The 23070-nt window shown below is 44.2% G+C and overlaps 1 protein-coding gene across 13 annotated transcripts in view; it reads right to left on the bottom strand.

Moving 5' to 3' along the window:
- Positions 1-2208: 2208 nt before the first annotated feature.
- Positions 2209-23070, bottom strand: part of BRSK2 (BR serine/threonine kinase 2) — a 493899-nt gene continuing 473037 nt past the window's right edge. For 2 of the 13 annotated variants that reach the window (XM_050953680.1, XM_050953682.1), the window contains 3 exons: positions 15237-15284; positions 3965-4029; positions 2209-3333 (listed from right to left, as the gene is read on the bottom strand). In XM_050953680.1, the coding sequence (XP_050809637.1) occupies positions 2908-3333; positions 3965-4029; positions 15237-15284 (539 nt within the window). In that variant the 3' untranslated portion in view covers positions 2209-2907. Of the gene's footprint in view, positions 4030-15236; positions 15285-23070 lie in introns of those variants that run through there. The other 11 variants (XM_050953683.1, XM_050953686.1, XM_050953681.1 and 8 more) reach the window with 10 other exon arrangements.

Raw genomic sequence — 23070 nt, 5'->3', positions numbered from 1 at the left:
TTTTCCTTTGGTGACCTGCTTATGTAAAGAGCAGAATTTCACACCTATTCAACAGCTGGTTAAACACCCCTAAACCCCACAGCACCAGTCAATTACATCTCCCTTATGCAGAATGAATACTAATACTATCCCCATTGAACAGCAATTATCCCTAGGAACGCTCATTATGCTAACTTAGTTCCCTGGAAAATGTCCCAATAAAGTAGCAGTAGGGTCCAATGGACTGGAAGTCAGGAAACCTGGTTCTTATTTTCACCTCTGCCACTGATGCATTGTGTGTTATAGCTGATGTCACAATTTCTGCTCATTTTCTCTATCCTTAACATAGCGATAGTGATATCTACAGTGCCTTGGTAAAGTGATTTGAGATCATTGCATGAAAGGTCAACATTTTCAATAGTGTCCATTCATTTTGGGTGCCTCTATTTTCTGGTCTGATATTCAGAAATGCTGAGCCCTGACAACTCCAGACAAACTCCAGTGAGAACGATGGGTGCACTGCTTGACACCTTTGATAAACTCAGGATCTACGTAGCTTGAGATGGCCAGCCAAAAACTAAGGTGCCCAGAATGAACAGACACTCCTGAAGACTGGGGTTTTGGTTTGCACTGGTCTCTAATTCATATCCACGATTTGCAAGTGTGTTAACATAAGAAACAGATACATATGGTTAAACTACTCTGGCTGTTTGTTCTTGCCCTGCTGGGTGGGTGCAGGACTCTACTTGGTCAGGCAAAACATAGATCACTAAATTGTAACAAACCTGTTTAAACTCATGATTAGGAGGAGAGCTGGATAAGTGCAAGCCACACTTCTCTGTCTAGGTTTCAAAGGCCTCTGCGCAGTACTTACCTGAGTCCAGTGCTGGCAGGCAGAGGGATGGATTCGCCACCGTAGACATAAACAGGACACTCAGGAGCTAGTGTCTTTACTGAATGAATTTATTGTTTTTTTGAACTAAAGTTGCTCACAGTTATTTAACAAGGGATACATCAGATTTTTTGTCCATTTTAAACTGTTAAATAATGTCAGTTTGTTTCTGTGAGTGTGTGTGTGTGAGCGCGCATGTGTGTCATCAAAGTACAAAATCGGAAGGATAACAAGAGGTATTGCTTTCGTTTATTCTTATATCTTGTGTAAGTAATCCCCTTCCTGCTTGTACCGCATGGATTTTGCTGATATAGTTTTTTTTTGTTTTTTGTAAATTATTATTATTTTGTATCGAAATCCCAGCCTTTTGTAGAGGTACAATGTAACAGAAGCATCAAAAATCTATACACAGAGAGAAAAGAGGGAAAAGAGGATGGAGGTGGTTGCAGGAGATCCTGGAGGAGAGGCAGAGAGAGAGGGCAGAGGCAGGAAAGACAACGAAAGCAAAAGAGACTAATTTACAGCAATGTCATGCAATTAAAACTGCCCCCCCTCCTGCACCCTGGCCTCCCCCCATCCCCAGCCATCACCCCCATGGCATCTGACATGCACACAGCAATACAATTTTAAGAACAGGAAAAAATAACAAATTAAAAACAACCCAAAATAAATCTCTTTCATCTGGGGGACAAGGAAAGGTCAAAGGTTAAAGATTACCATCCCAATTGTGCCTTAGTTATTATTTTTTTTTAATCTTCAAACCTATGTACAAGTGAAACCAGTCAAACGGGGGGGGGGGGGAGGGGGGAACAAAGTAAACAACAACAACAAAAAGCGAGAAACTGTCCAATGTTATCATTTAAAAAAAAAATTCTTGTAGTACAATATACACCCAGAGGAACCCAACAAACAGCAACTGAAGGGCATAAGAGAAGTAAGTGCACTCTAATGCTAACCCTACATTCATAAAACCTCAGTAAAGAAGTGTTTCTCATTGTGTTTTTTTTTGTCTTTGACGTTTACAACCGTGTTTGTTTGTTTTAACCTTTGAACTTGGGCCAGAATAAATTACACTTGGTCGTGTAGCTCTCAGGGGAAAAAGACAAAAAGTCAAGTTTGCAAGAGGAACATCTAAAGTTTTTTCTACCTTCTTTCCCCCTCTCCCCAAAATAAATAGGAATCAGTGTCACCTCTACACAGTAATTAAACAAAACAGAAGATATATCTAACAGCTTATTTTTTTAAATATATATGTATATATAAATAACCAAGACCTAATAATAACTTAAACACAAAAAACAGTCCTCACCCACCCACTCCCACCCACCAACCCCCTTTCAAAAAAAAAAGGTTTATAAAAATATCTTGCAGTAATTTTTAAAGTTTACAGTAGCTTCGTGATTCACTTGCCCATAGCACTGACTCCTCGTCTGACTCAGATGAACGAAGTGCCAGTGGTATGCACATGCACACACATGGAAAAAAAACCAAAATTATCCTCTTTTCTTCTTCTTCTGTTTGTTGAAAAACCCAATAAATCAAATAAATACATAAATCAAAACCAGCAAATAAATAATAATACTGATATTGATGCAGCACGAGCGACACGACAATTGCATCCAAACGCATGGTGTGTTGGAGGATCCAAACGGTGGAAGAAGGTCCCAACACGGCAGCGTGGTAGGCAGGAGTTGAAGAGTGAGGAGGAAGATGAAGAAGGAGCAGCAGCAGCGGCAACGGCAGTTGGTGACAAGAGAGACTGTTCTCAGCTAGGCAGAATCCTTTCCCGCCCCTTTTGCTGCCATATGTTGCCTTTTCCCTAAGTTTGAATGTTTGTTTGTTTTTGTGTTTGTTCATTCCCCCAACCCCCATGAGAGGATTCCCTCCCTCTCCAGCAGGTCAAAAAGCAAAATGATAAGAGTATAAAAAACAAACACAATTAAAAAAAAAAAAAAGGAAAGGGTGGGCACAGGGAGGAAAAAGGAGTTGGAGAAAATCCCACAGTGAAACTCCCCAATATTGTCTTGGTTCGATGCTTAGCTTTTGCTCACTCCTTGGTGGTTTTGGCTGAGAGTGCTCCCTGGTTTCATGGTTACATTTCCCCTTGTTTCTTGCCCCCTTCCCCCTGCAAGTCTGAGTTCACCTGCACAGACGAATGTTGTCAAGGACAATGGTGTTGCTCCAACATTTGCAACCTGCTTCCAGCCCAGGTTGTGCAATTCCATTACTGAGCAGCTCTCCCTCGTGGAGCACCAAAAAGAAAAAGAGAAAAACTGTATGTTGGGGAGGTGTTTGGGAGGAGGTAGGGGAGAAACCCATTTCCTGGGGGCAGAGGGGGAGGCTGGGAACCTCAAACAGGACTGGTCCTTGGACAGTCTACATCGGTTTCCTTCCGTCAACAAGTGTCCGCAGAGCACAGAAGGTGAAGCCGTGGCTGACATGTTAACTTTTCGGGATAATTCCTGGTAGCAGAGCGGAAACAAGTGGTGTCATCAGAAACAGAGAGAGCAAGAACAGAACAAAGAAACAAAAATAATAATTTAAAAAATCCAACAAAACATCAGGAGGGGAAAAAATAAAAATAATAATCAAGATACAGGGAGATGTCAAAACAAAAAAACAAAAACAAAAAAGCCACAACCCAAGATCTGGTGAACTGGGTTTTGTCATCTGTGCTACCTTGTCTTTCTTTCTTTTTCTTTCTTTCTTTTTGTGTGTGTTTGTTTCTGAGATATATATTATATATCATATATAAATATATATATGTATATATATACAGTCATTCCTTCTTACAAAATTTGTCTATAGACAGTTTTGTACTGTTGTGGAAAGGTATATACATCCTTCTAGTTTAGAGGCTAGCTTGCTAAGGAATATTCTTTGATTCTTTCTTGCTTTTTGTTTTTTAAATTAATTTTTTTTAAATGTATTTATTTAAGGTTGGTCTTGTAGGCCGACTGATGAGACCATCTTTGCCTTGTCTTTGCCAGCGGGGTACTTATTGTCTCCTCTAGACCCATAGTCATTAGCATCGGAATCGCTCCGCTTGCTGTTTGCGCTATGCTTGGTTGGCGTGCCGGGGGGATGGCTCACCTGCCCGTTCTTCTCGTCTGAAAAAAGTTGTTTAATTACGTCAAAGAAGTTACTCAATGGGCTGCCTGGGTACACAAAACAGAAGAGACAAAAAAAAAAACACACAGAGAGAAAGAGAGAGAGAGAGAGAGAGAGAGAGAGAGAGAGAGAGAGAACAAACAAACAAATGAATAATGGGTTTTTTAACAAGAAGAACGTGATGAGAGATCCAGAGCCACGTGCATGGAGGTCTGTGGAGGATGAAGATGATGAGCAGCAAGAGGAAGAGTGTTAGGCTGGGACACCTCTGGCAGTGAAGACGCTGGAAGCAAAATGTGCCAAGGAGGTGTCCTACTTGCATACCATGTGGTTGGGAGCAGAGATCCTACCTAGCAGGGGAACTCCATGGCTACGTGAGCCTAGCACGCAGCACCATGTTGTGGAAACAGCTATATGATTTGTTTGGAATTAGCTGGCAAGCCTATGAGCAGACTGTAACCCTCAGGGGATGCAGTTCCTGTATAACTGTATTGACAAAGGAGGGGCATTACTGCATGATCAACTTTGCCTTGCAGCCTTAGCAAGTTCTGTGTTAAACATTATGCTTTTCTTCCTTCCTTTAGTTATGCTGACTGGTCTCTCCCTGAACGCCCACTCATCCACCTTCAGCCAGCCACTTGGCCTGGAACAAGTGTGCATTCCAGGGGAATACAAGCATTTGAGAAGTGAATAGGGCTGGAATACAAGGGAGCAAACCTCACCTAGTATGTGTGAGGCTGTGATTCTGCAAAGTTCTGAGCACCTTCAATCCTTGTGGACAACAACGAGAGTTGAGAATGCTCAGCAGATTGCAGGGCCAGGCTCCTGTGCACGTGTGGTTTCTGGCTGGGATTTAACCTGGCGGGACCGCAAAGCAAGAACTAGTATCTGCACTCCACCTTCTTGAAAACAGTCAATGAGTTTCACTATTATGGAGTTGGGAGCCAAAGGAATTGTAGCGTCATATGCTAATAGAAAACAGCATTAGGAAACTTTGATGAGTTTAGCCACGAGATTGGGGCAAGCTCTGGCGCAGATTGGGTGCTGCACATCTGTCAGAACACAGCCTTTCATGTCACTGCAAAAATCTCTTTGGCAGCCATTTCCCCTTTTTACAACACCCTAGATATGTTTTATTATCATTGCCGTATGTTGCTCCAGTGTATGAAGTGTCGCTGTCCCATATCCATGTTGTACAATGGAACAACACTAAGGTCTTGTCTACACCCCCTGAGCGATGTAGTTATACAGACCTAACCCCCTTGTGTAGATAGCGCTATATCAGCAGGAAAGCTTCTCTGTCACCAACAGAAGTTGGTCCAATAAAAGATATTACCTCACCCACGTTGTCACTCTAATTTTGAGATTACCTCACTTTACAAGGCACAAATATTATGTAAGGAGCCCTCATTTATCTGCATAACTATAGGCCTGGTTTTGTCTGGTAAGTAGTATAGTGTTTAACTGAGTGCAGGTGCTGGTTCTGTGCACTGAACACAGCTGTCAAGTCCAAGCCACTATTAGCTCCTGGACAGGTGTGACCAGGGGCGGTTATATGTATTTTGCCGCCCCAAGCACAGCAGGCAGGCGGCTTTTGGCAGCATGTCTGCGGGAGATCCGCTAGTCCCGCAGCTTCGGCATACCTGCCGCTGAATTGCCACCGAAGACGCGGGACCAGCAGACTTCCCGCAGGCAAGCCGCCAAAGGCATCCTGACTGCAGCCCTCACAGGGACCGGCAGGCCGCCCCCCCCATGGCCTGTCGCTCCAGGCATGCGCTTGGTGCGCCGCTGCTTGGAGCCGCCCCTGGGTGTGACCTAGCTACCTGAATGAGTCTTAGAAATGGCCCACACCAAAACCTTGGACTCCAACACCAACACCAAACACCTTCAGATTTGGGGGAAATTTGAAACCTGGATCCCAATTTTGTGGCTGAGATAGGACAAGCCATGAATTTCACACACACATTCTGGTTTGGATTCTGAAATCTCCCCAGAGTCCAGGGGGTGGAGGTTTTGGCTATAGGATTTTTACTGAGGCCCCTCTCTAAGGCTCAGTGAAGTTGTCCTAGCCAGATGGCTTGTGGACACACACTCTGCTCAGACTCTTTTCTACTTCTAGCTGGTTACTCCCTTCCAATGGGAAAAACAAGTGGGGGCAGGGGCTAGGGGGCAGTCAGGGAATGCAAGTAACACTCAGCCCTGAATGCAGGACTGTGGCCAGGGCAAGTTCTTATGTGGCTTTGGACCCTCATCTTCATACACAAATGGAGTCAGCAGACAGAAAGAATGGAAGAGAGCACTAAAAAAAATGCTGGGTGAGGAGGGAAGGAGAGGGGGGTATTTCCAGTTATTCAGCTGAGCAGTTTATTCAACAGGCTTAGAGGGAAGGGGGAGGGCAGAATAAGCAGAGTTCTGTTGGGCTTGGGAAGGTTTAAGTTCTTTGCATAGACAGGTACAGAAGACAAAAGTCTAATTTGCAAGAATGGACTAATAAAATGTTAGTGCATTTTATATGTAAATGCTCTGCATTTGGTGAGGCCTGATATAGGAGTTTTAATCCTCATATTAAAATATGCAACTCCTCCCCCACCCCCATGCCCGTCTGGTTCTCAAGTGTCTGGAGATTTAATGGGCCAACGGTATTTAATAGCCTACCTCCCCTTTGCCGATATCACTACTGAATTTCTTATAATCAGCATTCTCAGCTAAAATTTTAATAGGAAGTGAGAAATCCTTAGGGATATTCAGAGAGAGCTACTGAAAAAAATATAGGCCATTTCACTAACCCTTTCTTTCCTTTGCCTTTTACAGTAGCTGAGCTTGCAATTAAATAGTTTGTCTCCATCCCCTCTTGTCCTGTTGGCAACCAAGAACTGATCCCAGGGCCAGGCAATATGGGCAACCACAGCATCTATGGCATCCATATTCTTGCCTGCTAGGACACCCAGGACTAATTTAGATAATGGTCCCGGTAAAGGGCACCCACACTGATACTTGCTCTATGGGATGATAAATAAAGAAGGGTCAGGCATGTTGAGAACACCAAGATGGTGAGCGCTGGTTAATTGCCAGACCTGGTGGGTTTATACTGTCAGGAAAATGGGGCCTGAACCTGCAGCAGTTACTGGACCATCACTAGTTATGTTTAGAAGTCTCCTGCTATTAGTACGTGGTACAAGCAGTGGGATATATCACATCTGCCAATCCAGCTCAGGGTCTCGAAGGGTTAGTATAATATTTCTGAATGAGAGAGAATGTCTCATGACTGGGGGCTTCTTTAACCTTGAGTACAAACTCTGGTGAATGCAGTACAAACACCAGAGGAAGGGCAGCATAGCAATGGGAGATTAGGTTTATATTAATTAGAAAGAGGAGACTGAGTGATGATATGATTGGGGCATGTGCATTTCTGAGCCGATTGGTAGGGGTGGATGTTGCAGAAAAAGAGAACTGGATAAATTCATGGTGGTTAAGTCCATTAATGGCTATTAGCCAGGATGGCTAAGGAATGGTGTCCCTAGCCTCTGTTTGTCAGAGGATGGAGATGGATGGCAGGAGAGAGATCACTTGATCATTGCCTGTTAGGTCCACTTGCTCTGTGGCACCTGGCATTGGCCACTGTCAGTAGAAAGGATACTGAGCTAGATGGACCTTTGCTCTGACTCAGTATGGCCATTCTTATGTTATGTTCCTATGTCACTGTTGGAGAGGGGAGAAGGCTTGAAAACAAGTACTGAAGCTATGGAGGGCATTGAGGGAGTGAAAGAGAAATATCTTTATGCAGAGGGTAATTCATGTGCAGCATAGACTCTGTCTAACGCCGCAAGAGAAGCTGCAACTGTGAATGGACTAGGTGCAGCCAGCACTAAGAGGAAGAAACTACAGACAGACACCAGACCAAGGAGGTGAAGAGACCTTGTCCAGACAGGCTGCATGGACCCCCTCTCAAGACCCCATATTTCATTTGCCACCGCTAAGAAATCTGCTTGACATGGACTTGGCACCAACGGGGCCACAAGCACCCTGGGCAAAGCCGACATGCTTCAAGAAAGAGCAGGTGGTTACACCAGGAACAATGTGTCAGCTTTGACCTCATAAAGAACCTCACCTCCCCCTGCTGGAACTATCAGAAACGAAAAGGAGGTGGGAAGGATTTGGAGCAGCACCAGGAAAGGTTTGGAAGCTGCTACTGCTGCTATAAGCTTGTGGCTTCATAAAACCGTAAGAGAGATGAGGATTCAGTCCTGCACGGGGTGAAGCAAATGGCAAATTCCCATTGAATTCAATGGAAACTGGTCCTTTGAAGCCATCTCTTTCAAATGTATATGTTTTTAATACACTCATCCTTGTAGTGCGTAAGCACAAACAACATCACATAAAGCAAATATTCCATCAGTAAGACTGTCCTGTGTGCCTCTCTCAGGTAAAGCTTGAGAGGATTTTGGTTCCCCACAGCGCTAGCTTGGCTGTTCTGGGAAAACTAATGGGAAGAGGTGGGTCTTCCATTCCATTGGGAAGGTGGTGAGCCCCATTGTTAACCTGACCTGTGTTCTTCCTGGCTTCCCTTGCTGTAGGTTGTCTCTCTGATCCATGTCCTTTCAGACTGCTTCCTGTGTGCCTCTGCTGCCAGTGTTTCCTTTCAGTACCTCAGCGGCAGCTATGGTTTCAGTGATCCATGTGGCAAAAATCCTACTCCCTGAACAAAAAGCATTGAGGCCCTCTCTGACAGGTGGTAACCCATTGCTCCTTAAAATAAACTCTTCTGTTCTGCTAAGCTCAAACTCTCTTTGTTCAGAGGAGGATTACTTTTTGTTTGCTTGTTTGGTGCTGGCAGACTCCCTGCCTTTTCAAACCATATCAACCAAAACTATAGGACCTGCTCCAAGAGGATATCCAGTGAGAAGTCTAAATTCCTGGCATCATGTGGGCTGGAGAGTTAAGAGCAGCTTGTTTCTCCTCTCACAAATATTATTATTATTATTAGGTTAGCACCTAGGGGCCACAGTCAGGGATTAAAGCCCCATTGTGCTAGGCGCTGTGGAGATACATAACAAAGAGACAGTCTCTGCCCCAAAGAGCTCACAATCTAATAAAGCAAGGCATCAGGGGACAAATGTTTTCTCTCAGTTGTATGGATGTCTGAGGCTTCCTGCTGTGTTAGAGGAAGATGACACAGGGCCCTGCCTTTATCTTTTCTGCCTTGCTAGAGGCCAACATATAAGAATAAGTGGAAATTATCCACATTTTTCCCCCTGGGCTTTTTCTATTCCATTTGGATCAACAAGTGAATGGGGAAAAGGCAAAAATCTTAAGGTTGCCACTTCTGAATATGTAGCAAATACAACATCACAGAAGGCATGCGGCTGACAATTTCCTAGATTTTTAGATGGTGTCAGTGACCATCAAAGCCATTCTCCTTTTATTACTGCCTTGACAAATCATCTATTTGGGCAACTTTCTGTATTTCATTTCCATTTAGTGCCCTTGAAAGGAACTAGCCTATTTGGTCTCCATGTGCTAGGCAGATCCACCAATAAATGGAGCTGGATTGACAATCCAGGAGACTGACGTTTCCACAGAAGCACTCCAACTTTTCCAACAATATATCTGGCCTGGAAGGACCCCTTTTAGAGGTTTCCATGGCTCATTCAGTCCTTGGCCTCTGCTGACACTGCGGCCAGTTGAAGGCAGCATTTGCAGCCTGGACACCTATTTGCTAAGGACTTCACTGAGACCATCACACACTATTTGTGTGGGTCTCCAAACCACCATCTGATGATGGTGACTTTCAGTCACCACCAACCTGGGCAGGATTTGAACCAGTAAACTAGAATGCTCCACAGCCCATTCTCCTGCCCAGTCCCCTAAATCATACAGTCTGCACTGCAAGAGGGAAGTTTACAATTTGCAACTGGCCATATGTATTTGGGTGGAAATTTCTGCCCTTTTCTTGCACACATTTTCCGTCTCTGGGCTCTCTTGCATCTTGCTTTTCTGCTACATTTCAGGAACATTTTGTACTCCAGAGACATGCTCAGTCATTGCAAACACAAATCATTACCAAGAGCTAGCACTGGCCAAGTCACTACTGCCACACAACATTACAGTGGTTGAAGGAGTTGTGTGTGCATTTGAACAGCTGCTTGCAATGCAGAGAGCATGCCAGGAGAAGGTGGGGGGCAGGGGCCTAAGCTTTTGGTGTTGAAAGATGCTCTCTCTGCAAATAGTTTGGCCTTCAAACACAGGAAATTCATCACAGGGAGTTCTTTCAATGAAAGGTTTCCTTTCTTTCTTAAAGCTATGGCTATGGCCAGCATCACGGGCATTGCCACTGTCCATTGTCTTAAAGGCCTTTGCTTCCCAATCCCCATCTTCTGTCCATATATGATGCTCCCAGTGCCAGAATGATATTGGCACCTAAGAACAGGATTCGCCCCTTCCTATCAGATAGCCAACTGTGGACTCACAAGTTCCAAGTTCCCTGAACTGTCCCCAGGGTGGCACTGGTGAAAATTTCATTCCTTGCCTCTTGCCTCGCATCTCCTGTTTCCTGCGACATAAGCTCAACAACACTGTGTTTCATTTAAAAGGAAAGCCACTCCTGTTTAGCACAGCACTGTCACTTTCACATGGGACCTTCAAAGGCACTGACTGACATAAATAAAAGTGCAGATTGTATGGCAATATTCCTAATCAAAAGAGACATTTCTGAGTTTCTGCAGGCAGACATATTGCTGTACTGAGAGGAAGACATCCGGTGTTGGAGACTTGAAAGCCTGGCCCCAGGTGTCACAATAGGAGCTGCTGGATGATCAGCTCTTTGGAAAATCTGGCCCCAGTTGTGGGTGTTGAGCACTTGGAAATCTGGCCCTGAGCTCTTTGGAAACTCTGGCCTGTAGTGTTTCTTGTGATAGTTAAATCCTGATTGGATTATGATCTTTTAGGGAGGACTTCTCCCCCAGATCCACTCCTCCATGGCTGGGGTCACAATTTGCATCAATATCAATCAGATTGCATCAATTATATAGGTAATGGCTGAGAGCCAGCAGGATACTGTGAAACGTCAGATTTAATCAAAAACCTGAATGTTCCCTTCTGTACTGCTCACAGCATGAACGTGGTGAGCCATGCCTTCCACTATGGGAGAGCTGCACACATCTGGTGCCTCTGTGTCCCTTCCCTTCGGGGGGGTGGAGGGCAGAGCAAATGGCAGGGGGCTTCCATCAGGAACAGAACGACTCTGTCCAATGCCTACAGGGTCAGGGTCATTGTAAGGGAGCTGCAGCTCAGGATACTCTCTGCCACTGCACTCCTGGTTACAGATAACAGTGAGGGGCTCCACATCAGCTATCACAAAATTGCCCACTTCAGCTGGAGCCTAATGACAGTCTAACCAAGTTTAAACCACAGAGCCCCTCCGGATGGTGCTCTCTGACCACTGACACTTGTACACAGCTCAAGTAATCTCACTAGGAGATAGAAAGAGGAGCCTTTCCCACAGTACAATCACTCACTGTGCATAGAGATACCCTGGATGCTGAGTTTGAGGTCACATGATTCCTTATTCTGAGTAGGAAGCTCTGACCAGCTCTACAAGAAACAAATAAGCAAGAGATAAAAGTGAGCCTGGGATGGGAGAATGATGTGAACAGTAGCTGGATGCTGCTGTGCTTCTGCTGAGGTTATGGAATTTCTGTAAAGGTCACTGACAAACGAAGAACTCCAGGATGAGTCATGTTTAACTCTTGGTGACAGAGCGCACAGTTTCACACTCAATGCAAGATGTATTAGAGTCGACATGAAAGCTCCTGAACAGCCTGGTGCTAAAGAAGTTAGATTACGAGCGCTTTGGGGCAGGTATATCTCTTGCTATATTTTTGCACAGTGCCTAGCACAATAGAGTGCTGGTCTGATTTGGGCCTTTCGCTGATTCTGTAATACAGATAAAAAATAATGATCCTTTCTTCGTTGCCTCACAATCCACGGCTGTGGAACTGTTCATGATATAGTCTTAGGGCTTCACTATGGAGTCATGAGACATGAAGAGAAAATGAGCAAAGACTGCCTTCCCTAGAGTGAGATAACCAGCAGCAAAAAGATCCATTATGGGGATCAGAAAGTTCACACGGTGAATGGCAAGCACTTCACACAAACCGAGGCAGGAATGGAAAATCAAGTTTTAGAATCAGAGGGACATTTCTGAGTCTCCTGCCAGCAGACAACATCTTGCTGAAAGGTGATCATTTGTGACTCCAACAAAATTGGAAATGGAGTGGAGGAGGCACCTTCGGAGACCAAAACCAGTTTCACAGTCAGCTTTAGTACTGATGCAACATCAGAATAAAAACTTGACTTACGGTCCGATAGTTAAAGTGAGGTTCTACTCTGATGCTGAAACGACCTGGTGCATTTCTATGTTCATTGTGCTTCAGTGGCTCCGGATCAAATCTGTTCAGTTTACAAATATAAAGATACATATTTTTTATAACTTTCCACACCTGAGCACAGGCTCTTTCCAGGTTGTACATGATCATGAGTAAAAACAAAACAAAATGGGTTCTGCAGGCCAAATTAGACCCTGAGTATCATCTGTGAAACCCCTTTTTCTCCAATGGGATGGGCAGTTGTAATAGGCTGGAACTTGGTAAACAATTTTGTTGTCGATCCACCACAAGGAACAGAATCCAGTTCCTTTTGCAGCTGTATTGGCTCTTCCTGGCTTAACAAGTATAAATATGAAGTATAAGTTTGAGCATGAAGCTTATTTTTGTCACTGAAGCAAGCAGATGTGACTCTGAATACACACAAGGAACAGATTTGTTGAGTTAGGTGCTATTTTTCAGATTACAACTTGAAGGTTTTAACTTTTATACAGTAATTTTATTTTTTTATTACACTAGTATTAATTCACAACAGAAACTGTATTATTCTTTGATTTGAGAAATTCACCTTTTCCATAAATCAATGGTTCAAAATAAAAAGGAAACTTTTAGCTCATAAGGATATTGACTGTATTATAAGTCAAAATATTTCCTTTTTCCTACAATGAAATATCACAGCGAGCTGATGGCTGTTTTCTAGGATAAATATTTAGGACAGAGATAGCAGCATTTGTATCATTATCAGACATGCAGCCCCCATGGCAAGCTTCTGGTTACTCACTACTATGAACAGTGATAACTTTCTTTTTTAGTGCCAGTCACTATATACAAAGCCACCTTTCAGTCCAATGGTCACTGACATCAGGAGGCCAGGAAGCAGTTTGGGATGAATTTGTCCCAGTCACACCAGTTAATAGTTTATAGATGATGCAAAGTGTTTCTCATTCTCACAAGAGCTTTCGGATTCCTGAGCTGAGGGAAAAAAAGAGTCTAATTTGCTTTTAGTGTCCCAGGGCTGGCAGACCCAGTTCCAGAAGTGACCCCTGGGAGATATTTCTCAGGCTGGAGTATGGTGCTTGGGTCTGCACACTGTTACTTATTTGTTATGACGCCTCTAGTGGCTAGCTCGTGAACCATCATTTCAGCCTCACAGAAAGCGGCTTGTCCTTCCTCAAAACCACAGCAAAGAGTTTGGGTCAAATTCTGGAATGACACTGGATTTACATATGAAGGTAGAATTTGGCACAACATATGTTATTGCTATTCTGTGTGTAAGTGTGTGTGACACATAGACAGTGGCTCCATTAAGCCACACAAATCCTATTATTGCACAGGTGGATTTGCCCATGTACTTCCTCTGTTCCATTGCCTACAAAATGCTTTCTTTCACTGGCCTTTCCTCCATTCTCCCTTCTCCTTGCTAGTACAGAAGCTGACACTGTGACAGCTGGTGGGCGTGGCTGGGCAGAAGATGAACAGCAATAGACACATTGTTTAGAGAATGCAGAGCATCGACTGGTTTTCTGTGTAGTTCAATTAACTTTCAAGAAATCAGTGGAATCTGAGTTTCAGTATTTTTGTATGAAGTTACTGCTGGTTCCAGCAACTAACTGCAGCTTGAGGGAGAGGAAAGATTTGCTGTTTGATGCTTTCATGGAGAGGCTGGAAATCTGCCTAGGACAGAAATGAGCCTCCAGGAGGAGACTGGGAACAACATAACCCAGGAACTGAAATAATAAATCAAAATGAACCCCCTTCACAGAAACAGAGAAACTCCTTCCAGCGAAACTGTAATTTAATGGAAAGAGATCATGTGGATAAAAGGTAACAGACAAATTCTGCTCTCAACTACACTTCTGTAAATCCTATATTTCTTCCACTGTAACACCCAGAGCAACTTCACTTAAGCTAAAGAAGTTACTTGGCTGTATTTGACTCAGTGAGGCGTTCCTAAACAGGTTTGGACTTCAGGTTCAGATAAGCATCTGAATGTTTCAGGCCTGCCATCCTGGATTGGACATCTAAAGAGAAGAGGCTTTCTTGTGTCATTTCAGGACTTCCTGTTTCTCTTTAGGCCAGAAGTACTAAGAGAAAAACCTCTCCCAGTGTATTTGGGCATTTCCACTTCTGCTCTCACCAGGAGGGGCAAATGCACAGGAAAAAAGGAAAAATCTATGTGTGTGCCTATGTGTGTGTGTCTGTTTAAATTTAAATGAAATGTGTGGAACCTCGAGCAAGGTCAAATGCGAGTTTTGGGGGAAACAAGTTAATCCATCCTTAGTAAAAAGCCTAAACTATGGTTGGTCCCAGAGGGACAATATCAATCGTCAGAGTCAGATTGGAGCTATGCTGATTTACACCAGTTCAGGTTCTGGCCCATAATGTGGGATCTGTCTTATGCAGTGGACTTCCAGGAGAAAGAGGGGATTACTCCAAACACACATGGGGGAGTGGAGGAGGGAATGATGAGGAGAGGAATTAAAGTAGTATTCTCTCTCCATTGCAGGAGACACCAGGAGGCAGCAACTCAAAAGCAGGGATTGTGGTGCACAGCCTCACCCACAGAAAGGCAACTTCAAAGTGAAGTCTGAGTTAAAGGCGAAAAAGCAAAAATGCCAGCGGGCATGGATTAGAGTGAGGGGAGAAACTCACAAGTGAACAACGCACACTTGTGCAGTGCAGGGTGAAACTGTGATGGGCCCTGCGTGTAGGGGTATGAATGAGGAGGAACAGGAGTAGGTGTGCGTATGTACAGAAGCTACGTGAGGGGTATAGGGAGGTGTCAGGGGTGGGCAGATGTGCAAAAGGAGTGGGAGGAGGAGTGGTTCAGCAGGGGTTAGGGGAGGGATAGAAGGCAGAAGGGAAGTTCTTACCACATTTGGAAAGTCTGCCAGTCATCAACTCCACACAGTTAGTGGTGTCTGGATCACAGAATGGAAAGAGGAGGGAGGGATGGAAAAACATATAAAAAAAAAACGGTTTCCATACCTCTGTGCACAAAGCAGTCACTTAGCGCATTATCTCCTGGAGCGGAAACCACACAAAGCTAGGACTTTACACAACCCAGAACCCAGGCCAAACTGTGCCCTCTTTTATGCCAGCAGTGCCCCCGGGGTGTCACTGAGAGCACAATCTGCCCCCCATTTCCATCCACTCTCTTATCTCAGTTACAGATATTTAAAACAAGCAAATAATGTTCTGCAACTACATCAACGAATTAAAAATCTTGAAACATATTGTTTCACCTGCCTAGCCACAAAACTGGCCCTACAAAATCAAGATGGTGTCTAAGCAGCTGATCTGTGCACCACCACCATGTTGGCAGCCCATCATGGTATAAGCATGTTATTTTGTATGTGATCTAGGTGTCAGCCACTCTCTTCCGGCATCCATCTCTCTCACAAAATCACCTCATATTCTCCAAAGGATACTCAGTCATAAACATAATTCTGCCTCCCTTACTCAGATAGAGTCGTCCCTTATTCCTATGGATTTTAATGGGACTGCTCACAGATTAAGATTCTGCTTACCGTAAAAGGATGGTGGAATCTGCCCATAAATTGCTTTATGTATGTTTTCTATCAAAATTGCCTATAGGTCCCATCACCACAGCAGCTAAGTGCTTCTAAACCAAATCCAGGAAACTAGAGTGCAGAAGGTAGAGTAAATGTAAGTGTTAATGCAGAAAGACCAGCCAGGTTGCACGTGACCATGTGGAACTCCTCCCCAGTCTGTTTGTATTCTGGATTCCCCAGCATTTGGGAACCATGCTCAGAACCCAGGGGGATGGCTTCAGAAGGCTGGGCAATCCTGAGTGCCCACTGTCTGCCAAGCAGCTAGATGATTTCTAATGCACTTAATTCAGTTTAAGTTCTCTTCTTGCTCTGACTCTCTACCAGCACTTAGATATCAAAGTGATAGGCTTCCTGATGCCAGCCAAGATGGGGGCAGGCCTGGATAATCTGTCAGCTCCCCATTCCCCAGAATCCTGAGAAAAGTAATTACAAAAGAATGTAGAGGACACCGTGTGCCTGAATAAGATGTTCCCCTGATGTTAATCAAGGTGGGGAGATCACAATGGGTGTTTTCTAGAGACTATGGAAATGAGAGAGCATTTTGGGTCCATTGGCACTGGTCGGAGCAGCAGAGAAGAACTTCCAGAGATCCCCAACACAAAGGTTAGAGTATGGCTGGCAGAGGTGTCAGAGAAATAATACCCACCACGCATGGGGGGCTCCTGAAAAAGGGTTAGGGGACGAGGGAAAAAACGAAGGGGCTCACGGACTGGAGGAAAAATAGGGTGTATGAGAGGGGGAGTGGGCAGGGATTGTGATGGAGACCAAGGGCATAGGGGTGGTGGTGGTGGGGCTCAAGGGAAGGGAGTATGGGACAAAGAGAAGGGGATCAGGCATATGAGGGGGGTCAGGAGGTTTAATTGTCCGTTAGGGTCCTTGGCCACCCTGCCCTTGATAGGGCAAGGGTAGGAGTTAGATGTATTCCTATGTATGTGCTGCACAAACCATGTTCCTCACTGAAATGACATAACAAAATTTAGAATTTACTAGGTGAGTTTGCAAACTGTTTGGCGAGAACTTCCTCAGCTGCCACAAACTGTGCCTAAGGCTTCCAGTAGCAGATATCTCCAACCACAATATCCAGCCCCGCCTGCATTGCCTGCTCTTGTTCTGAGGGACACCTCTGACCCCAGAGAGGATTGTGGTGAGGTCTATTTGCCAGATATGTGCCTGTTTTACTATGTGAGTTACAAAGGTTTTCTTTTTAATGATATTTTATATCCTTTGGATATTAAATAATATTACAAACCAGTGATGGGACTGAGCCCTAGAATCTGGAGTCAGATTACCAACTCCCAGGTTTTGATTCAGGCCCATCTCTATTACAGTCGTCACAAAATTGCATCATATAATCAAACTATGGCACTCACATGACCTCCCACAGAGCAGGGACAGACCCCATCTGTGTTCTCTGGTTGAAGTAATGTCACCAACACAATTGCATGCTGGGAGATTACTCAGGACCAGTGATCCAAATGGGGCTGGAGGAGGATAACCTTTAGGATTTCTATGTTATAGTGTTCTACCTATTCAAAGTGCCATACAAATGTTAATCCTTACAACAGCCCTGGGAGGTAGTTTAATTTTATTATCCCCATTCTATCTATGAGGAAACTGAGGCACACAGGGCATAATTTTTTCCCTGGAATAAATCCACTGACAAATGGATTTACATTAGGGATGAATTTGGCTCTGAGTTCTTAAGGGATGTTGCAGGACCTCAGAAAAAATGGTTTTACATTAGCTGAGCCGGATCCATCTTCTGTTTAACTGCCCTGAAAGTCAGTGGAATAATACCCGGGATGAATATGCCTCACAGGCCTTGATCCAAAGCCCAATGATATCCATGGAAAAGTTCCCACTGATTTCAGTTGGTATTAGATCAGGCCTCTGATGTGTAATGGTATATTCCCCTTCTTCTTAGCCGTTGGAAGAATTCATCACCTATTACAAAAGCTCAGGGAATTTAGCCAATGATTAGCAGATCCAGTCCTTTAAAGAACTGAAAACTAATTCTTAAATGGGAATGTCCATGCTTTTAAGTGCTGATCCAACTCCCATTGACTTCAGGACTTCCACGGACTTCCAAGGGAATTCGACTGGACCCTCAGCTGCCAACACTCCACACACAAAGGGGCATATTTGGGTAATGCTTTTGGGGGTTAGATCCTGGGGGGTTTCTCCAGTGAAATGGATATTTCCATGGATTTGTGGATTTGGCCCAAAAACTTAATATTACTTTCAATGGATATTTTGTGCAAATACTGCTTATTTTTTAAAAGTCATTTGTCGTCAGTTATCATAGATGGTTTTGCAATCTGATTTAGATCCATCTAATTGTTTAATTGCTATAAATACATGAACTGAGTAATTTGAATGCAAGAAGACAAATCCAAAGACACGCACACATACACACACAAAATGTAACGTGGCCTTGTGGATGCAATTTGAACTTTAATATCTTAGGCATTATATAATATTTTTGTTTCAAAAATATTAATTGCAGGTAATAGACCTGTATGTGATAGATAGGGAAAAATGCAAAAACTCTTGGAATTACAGGAGCATGGAAAAATATCTGGAGGGCAAAAACAAATAACTCATTTTGTTTCTTGAAAATGTTCATACAAAGCTATAGTACCTGCATTTCTATATGTTGTATAGTACCTGTAATTGCATAGGAAACCATATTTGGTTCTGATGCCTGTCTCATACATTATCAGGTGTTTTTTTTTTTAAAGAACACCACACAGATGCATTCTGGAAACTGTAGTTCAGAGGACATTAGTTAAACACTGAGTGGTTAAAAATCCTTTCCCTGTCTCCCTTATAAAAACCGTTTGAATAGTTTCAGTCATTTCTATCATACTGTAATGTTTGTCCTAATAAATATTCTAGATGATAAAAGTTTCACAGCCTAAAAATAGCATTTTTATCCATAGAACATTCAATGAAAACCAACCCAGCAAACTGTCCGCAGCTGGTTTTCTGTCCATGGATAATAATCCAGAACCCGATGCCTGAACGATTCAGATCTCTTCTGTGGGAAATGAGGCCGAATTCCAAGTATCTTCAGCTATCTGAGAAGGTGTGGGTATGTCATGTAACTGCACTTCATAAAGTGTACAATAGATATTAATTAAAAAATAATATCTGTGCTGGTGATCTTGGGTATTCCTTACACCACAGTGACTCCTGCAGCCAATCAGATTTCTGATTTAACAAAGACCCTATTATAAATCAAATCCAGTGTGTTTAATGAGGATATGGACAAACTGGTTTGCATCAAAATTTAGAGCAGCCCTGAATCTTATTTTTTATTATTATTATTCTGATGAAGTTCTCTTAACTTTTCTCTCACTCTTTTCTTTTTCCTTTACATTCTCATATGTTTCTGCACTTCCTATATTTGCCTGCAAAAAAAGTCCGGTTTCCTGGTATTTCTGATTTCTGCTAATCCAGGAAACATCAGCAAGAGACTGTGGCTGTGAGATTTCCAGATCAAGGACCTGATCCTACCAAATGCTGAGCATCTCCTGCAAGGTGCCGAGTGCCCTTGATTGCCATTAGCTTGCTCAGTTCCAATGCAGTTCAAGTATGTTTCCCAACTTTTGGGTGCTTGTCTGAAGTATACTGTTCTCTCATCAAGGATCTGAATGCTTGAATTTCATTCTTATGGTTTAGATCTTCACCAGAACCCTGTTTGTGGAATTACTTCCTTGTAAATTCTTCAGTTGTTATTTACTCAGTCTTTCTAGACTGATGATGAGAATCTGCAATTCCTTTTTCACATTTGGATGTGGCAACTTTCATATCCATCTTCCTAGGTAATCTTTCAGTTTGTCACAGCTCCTGGGCAAAATGTGAATGCACGGCTATAAAAGCCTATAAACTAATAAAGCTATTTCAGTCAAGTAAGCATAATTTATTCTGCACAGTACATATATCAGTACAACCAGAGACTGCATATGTATATGCTGGATATAAGTACAGAGATATGGCAGAAGCATCCACACAGGCTTTATTCTGAGATTGTGTGTGTGTGTGTGTGTGTGTGTGTGTGTGTAGGCATCTATTTGGTCGTTAACTCTGATATTGGGTGCTGGAATTTTCAGCTGTCACACTGAGACGCTCTGAAATCATCGGTTACCAATGAGTTAAAAACTGATATAAAGTAGAAAAAAGTAAAGAAAGAAGCAGCAAGTCTACTGCAGAGATGCAATGCCATTTGCCCAGAAAATGGGACAAAAGGGTGTGTGGATAACTCCCGTCTCCAGGAACAAGCTAAGGAAGGAAAGTCAATGCTAATGAGGGGAAAACTGATGCACAGTGAAATGATCACTGTTAGTTCTCCACTTACCATCTGTATTTATTATTCCTTTGTAAGAATGCATCAGAGGAAAGTAAGATGTGAAAAAATTATCTAAGCTATATCTGTATTTTAGCAGAGATTGTACTGGACGGAGATAAAGGCGAAGAGCTGAGAGTTTTCCCCCCATGAGGATTCTTTTGTTCCAGCAGAGGGTGGTCTTGTCTAGGTCAAGTTTGAGTATGGAAGGAGGAGCAGTGTTTGGAGTGGGATCAAGGCTGATGTCCATGGAGATGGTATTCTTCTCTCTTGAAACAGGAGAGAGTGGTCCTTCAGGGGCGGGGCAGGGCAGAGCATAATGGATTTATTGCTGTTGCGGTGTCCCAGCAATATACAGGCATTAATTCCCGGCACTGCCTGGGGGAGCGTGTTGGACTGACATTGGCCAGTTGGACTCTGTTTTTGATGTTGAATGGATTTTTACTATATTAATTTAATTTCTACTATGGACTTCATTCATCTATGTATTTAATTTGGGGTGTGTGTGTATTTTCTTGCTTCAGAGTTGCTGAGAGGGAATAAACAAAGTGAGTCCCAAGAAGCAGAATGAGGGTATGAAGGGAGGATACTACCTACGGAGTGAGACCAGAGAGTGCAGAGGTGTGACACAGAAACACACTCACTTATACCAGAGAGAGACACACGCACACTGCAACATCTACAAATGCTAATGTGAGCTCAGGGAAATGAAAGACAGAGAAAGGTGAGTCCTGTTCTGAAACCCAGGCCAGCTGGTTTAGAGGGCTGGCATGTCACTTAGTGGATCAAAGAAGGTCAGGAGAGAGAATAAACATCAGCACCATGAGCTTACAAGTCCTCACTGACGCTGATGGAATTGGAGACACCTTCAGTGATGGGTAATCCTGCTCTAAAATAAACCTGTTGTAACTGATCCTCCTACACCTCTCTCACTTTATACATTTTTGTTCCAATGGCCCCAACTATAACGACATCTGAGTTGGATGTCAGGGGACACGGCTTCATAGTTGGTAGGTGTGTGGCAGTAAGCTGAGCTGCACTATACTCTGCGAGTCACATTGTTTTCAGTGGGACTACCAGTGAAGTAAGGTGCTATCCAACATGCAATAAAACTGCTGAAATGATCAGGGCTGGTAGGGAAACAGGCATAGCTAACTGAACCACCGCACCAGGCTACAGAGGCCAAGCGCAATGGATCTCATTAACCTGGTAACAGGAGCAGCAGTGGGGACAAATTCCTGCGGCAGGAGAGGCTGACAATGCCCAGTATGAGGTGTTAATAATGTTCAGGCAGACCCTCTAGTGACCAGCACCCCAGCAGCATGAGACCAGCAGCCCTGTCTTGCTGGCCTCAATCATTAGACTTAAAGCTTCTTCGAAGCCATGGGAGAGGAAGGTAATTGTTTTGTTTCCTGGAGGTGGGGGATGGGCGAGCTCTGTCTCACTCTCTCCTCCTTCTCAGTCATGTCCTCCCCTTGATACTCCCTAAGACACCCCCTGTGGCAAACCATCCTTTTGAATGAGCAAGGCTGGGCATAGCTCTCTGAAGATCTGCTGGGTAACACTCCTCTGGCTGAGCACTCTGCCTCCACAGCATCTCCAAGCCCCGTGGACAGGCATTCTGAACACAATTGCCCATGTCCTTTGCAGGCTTTGGGAAGAGAGGAAGGAGGCAGAATTGTCTTTGCTTTCCACTCAGAGAGAGTTGATTAATCCCATGGTAGGTTCTGGGAAGTGACTTCATGACGGACAGTGAGCTGCAGACAGGGGAGTTTGAGAGGGAGAGCAAGAGATCCCACTGCTGAACAGGCTACCAGGTGAGAGTACTAGCTGTTGGTGTGAGTGAGTGTGCTCGACTGTTTGAATTTTAATTGTGATTCTGATTTCAGGTGACTTCAGATTCAGTTACAGCTGCTGTGGCAGTTGGAACTGAGTGCCTGACTTTGTTCCTTTGCTTGTTCCCTTGATTGCCTTTGATTGGCCTTCCCCAGTGTGACTCATGAGGGGGAGGGACTGACCTAGGCAAGCAGGCTTTAAAAGCCAGAGGCAGAGCGACAAGGGGAGAAGAGTGGATAGGGGAGTTTGAGAGGGAGTTTGACAGAGGGAAACTTAACGATGGTTAGGAAGACTCACAACACCTGTGCCAGCACTGCTTCAGTCTCCTCCACCTGCGTATGTAGCCAGACAGAGCACCTGAGCATGGATGCTTCTACTCAGATCCTGGTGTGGTTTTGCAGGGACTGTAACTTGCAATTTCCACTTACTGATATCCAGGCTGTGGGGGTGAGGGGCATCCAATGTGAAAGGTACCTACTGGTGGAATCTCTCAGGTAGCAGGTGGGAGAGCTACAGGAGGAGGTGGCTAGATTGAGGAGCATCCGAGTCCACGAGCAATTCCTGGACAGTGTCCATGTAGAGACAGCTGAGGTAGCTGTCCCAGTACACAGGACTGCTGACACACCACTGGTGGAGGAGGAGATGGCTCAGGGTGGACACTGGCAGCTGGTTACTCCTGGCAGCAGCCAGTGCTCCACCCCTGCTCCGAACCCTCCTGCCGTGGTAATAGGTAACCGTTATGTTCTTCTTGATACAGGAGAGAAGGAATCACCCCCTACAGTAAAGAAGGAGAAGCCTCGTACTCCTAAGGCTGGAAGGTCTGCTGCCACCACTGCGAATAGGAAATGTAGGGTAGTGGCGGTTGGAGACTCTCTGCTGAGGGGGACGGAGGTGCCCATCTGTCGCCCTGACATTTCATCTCGGGAGGTATGCTGCCTCCTGGGGGCC

The sequence above is a fragment of the Gopherus flavomarginatus genome, chromosome 5 (genome assembly GCF_025201925.1).
Source record: "Gopherus flavomarginatus isolate rGopFla2 chromosome 5, rGopFla2.mat.asm, whole genome shotgun sequence".
Taxonomy (NCBI): domain Eukaryota; kingdom Metazoa; phylum Chordata; order Testudines; family Testudinidae; genus Gopherus; species Gopherus flavomarginatus.
Note: the sequence above shows the minus strand (reverse complement) of the source record. Positions and strands in the feature narration are given on the sequence as shown.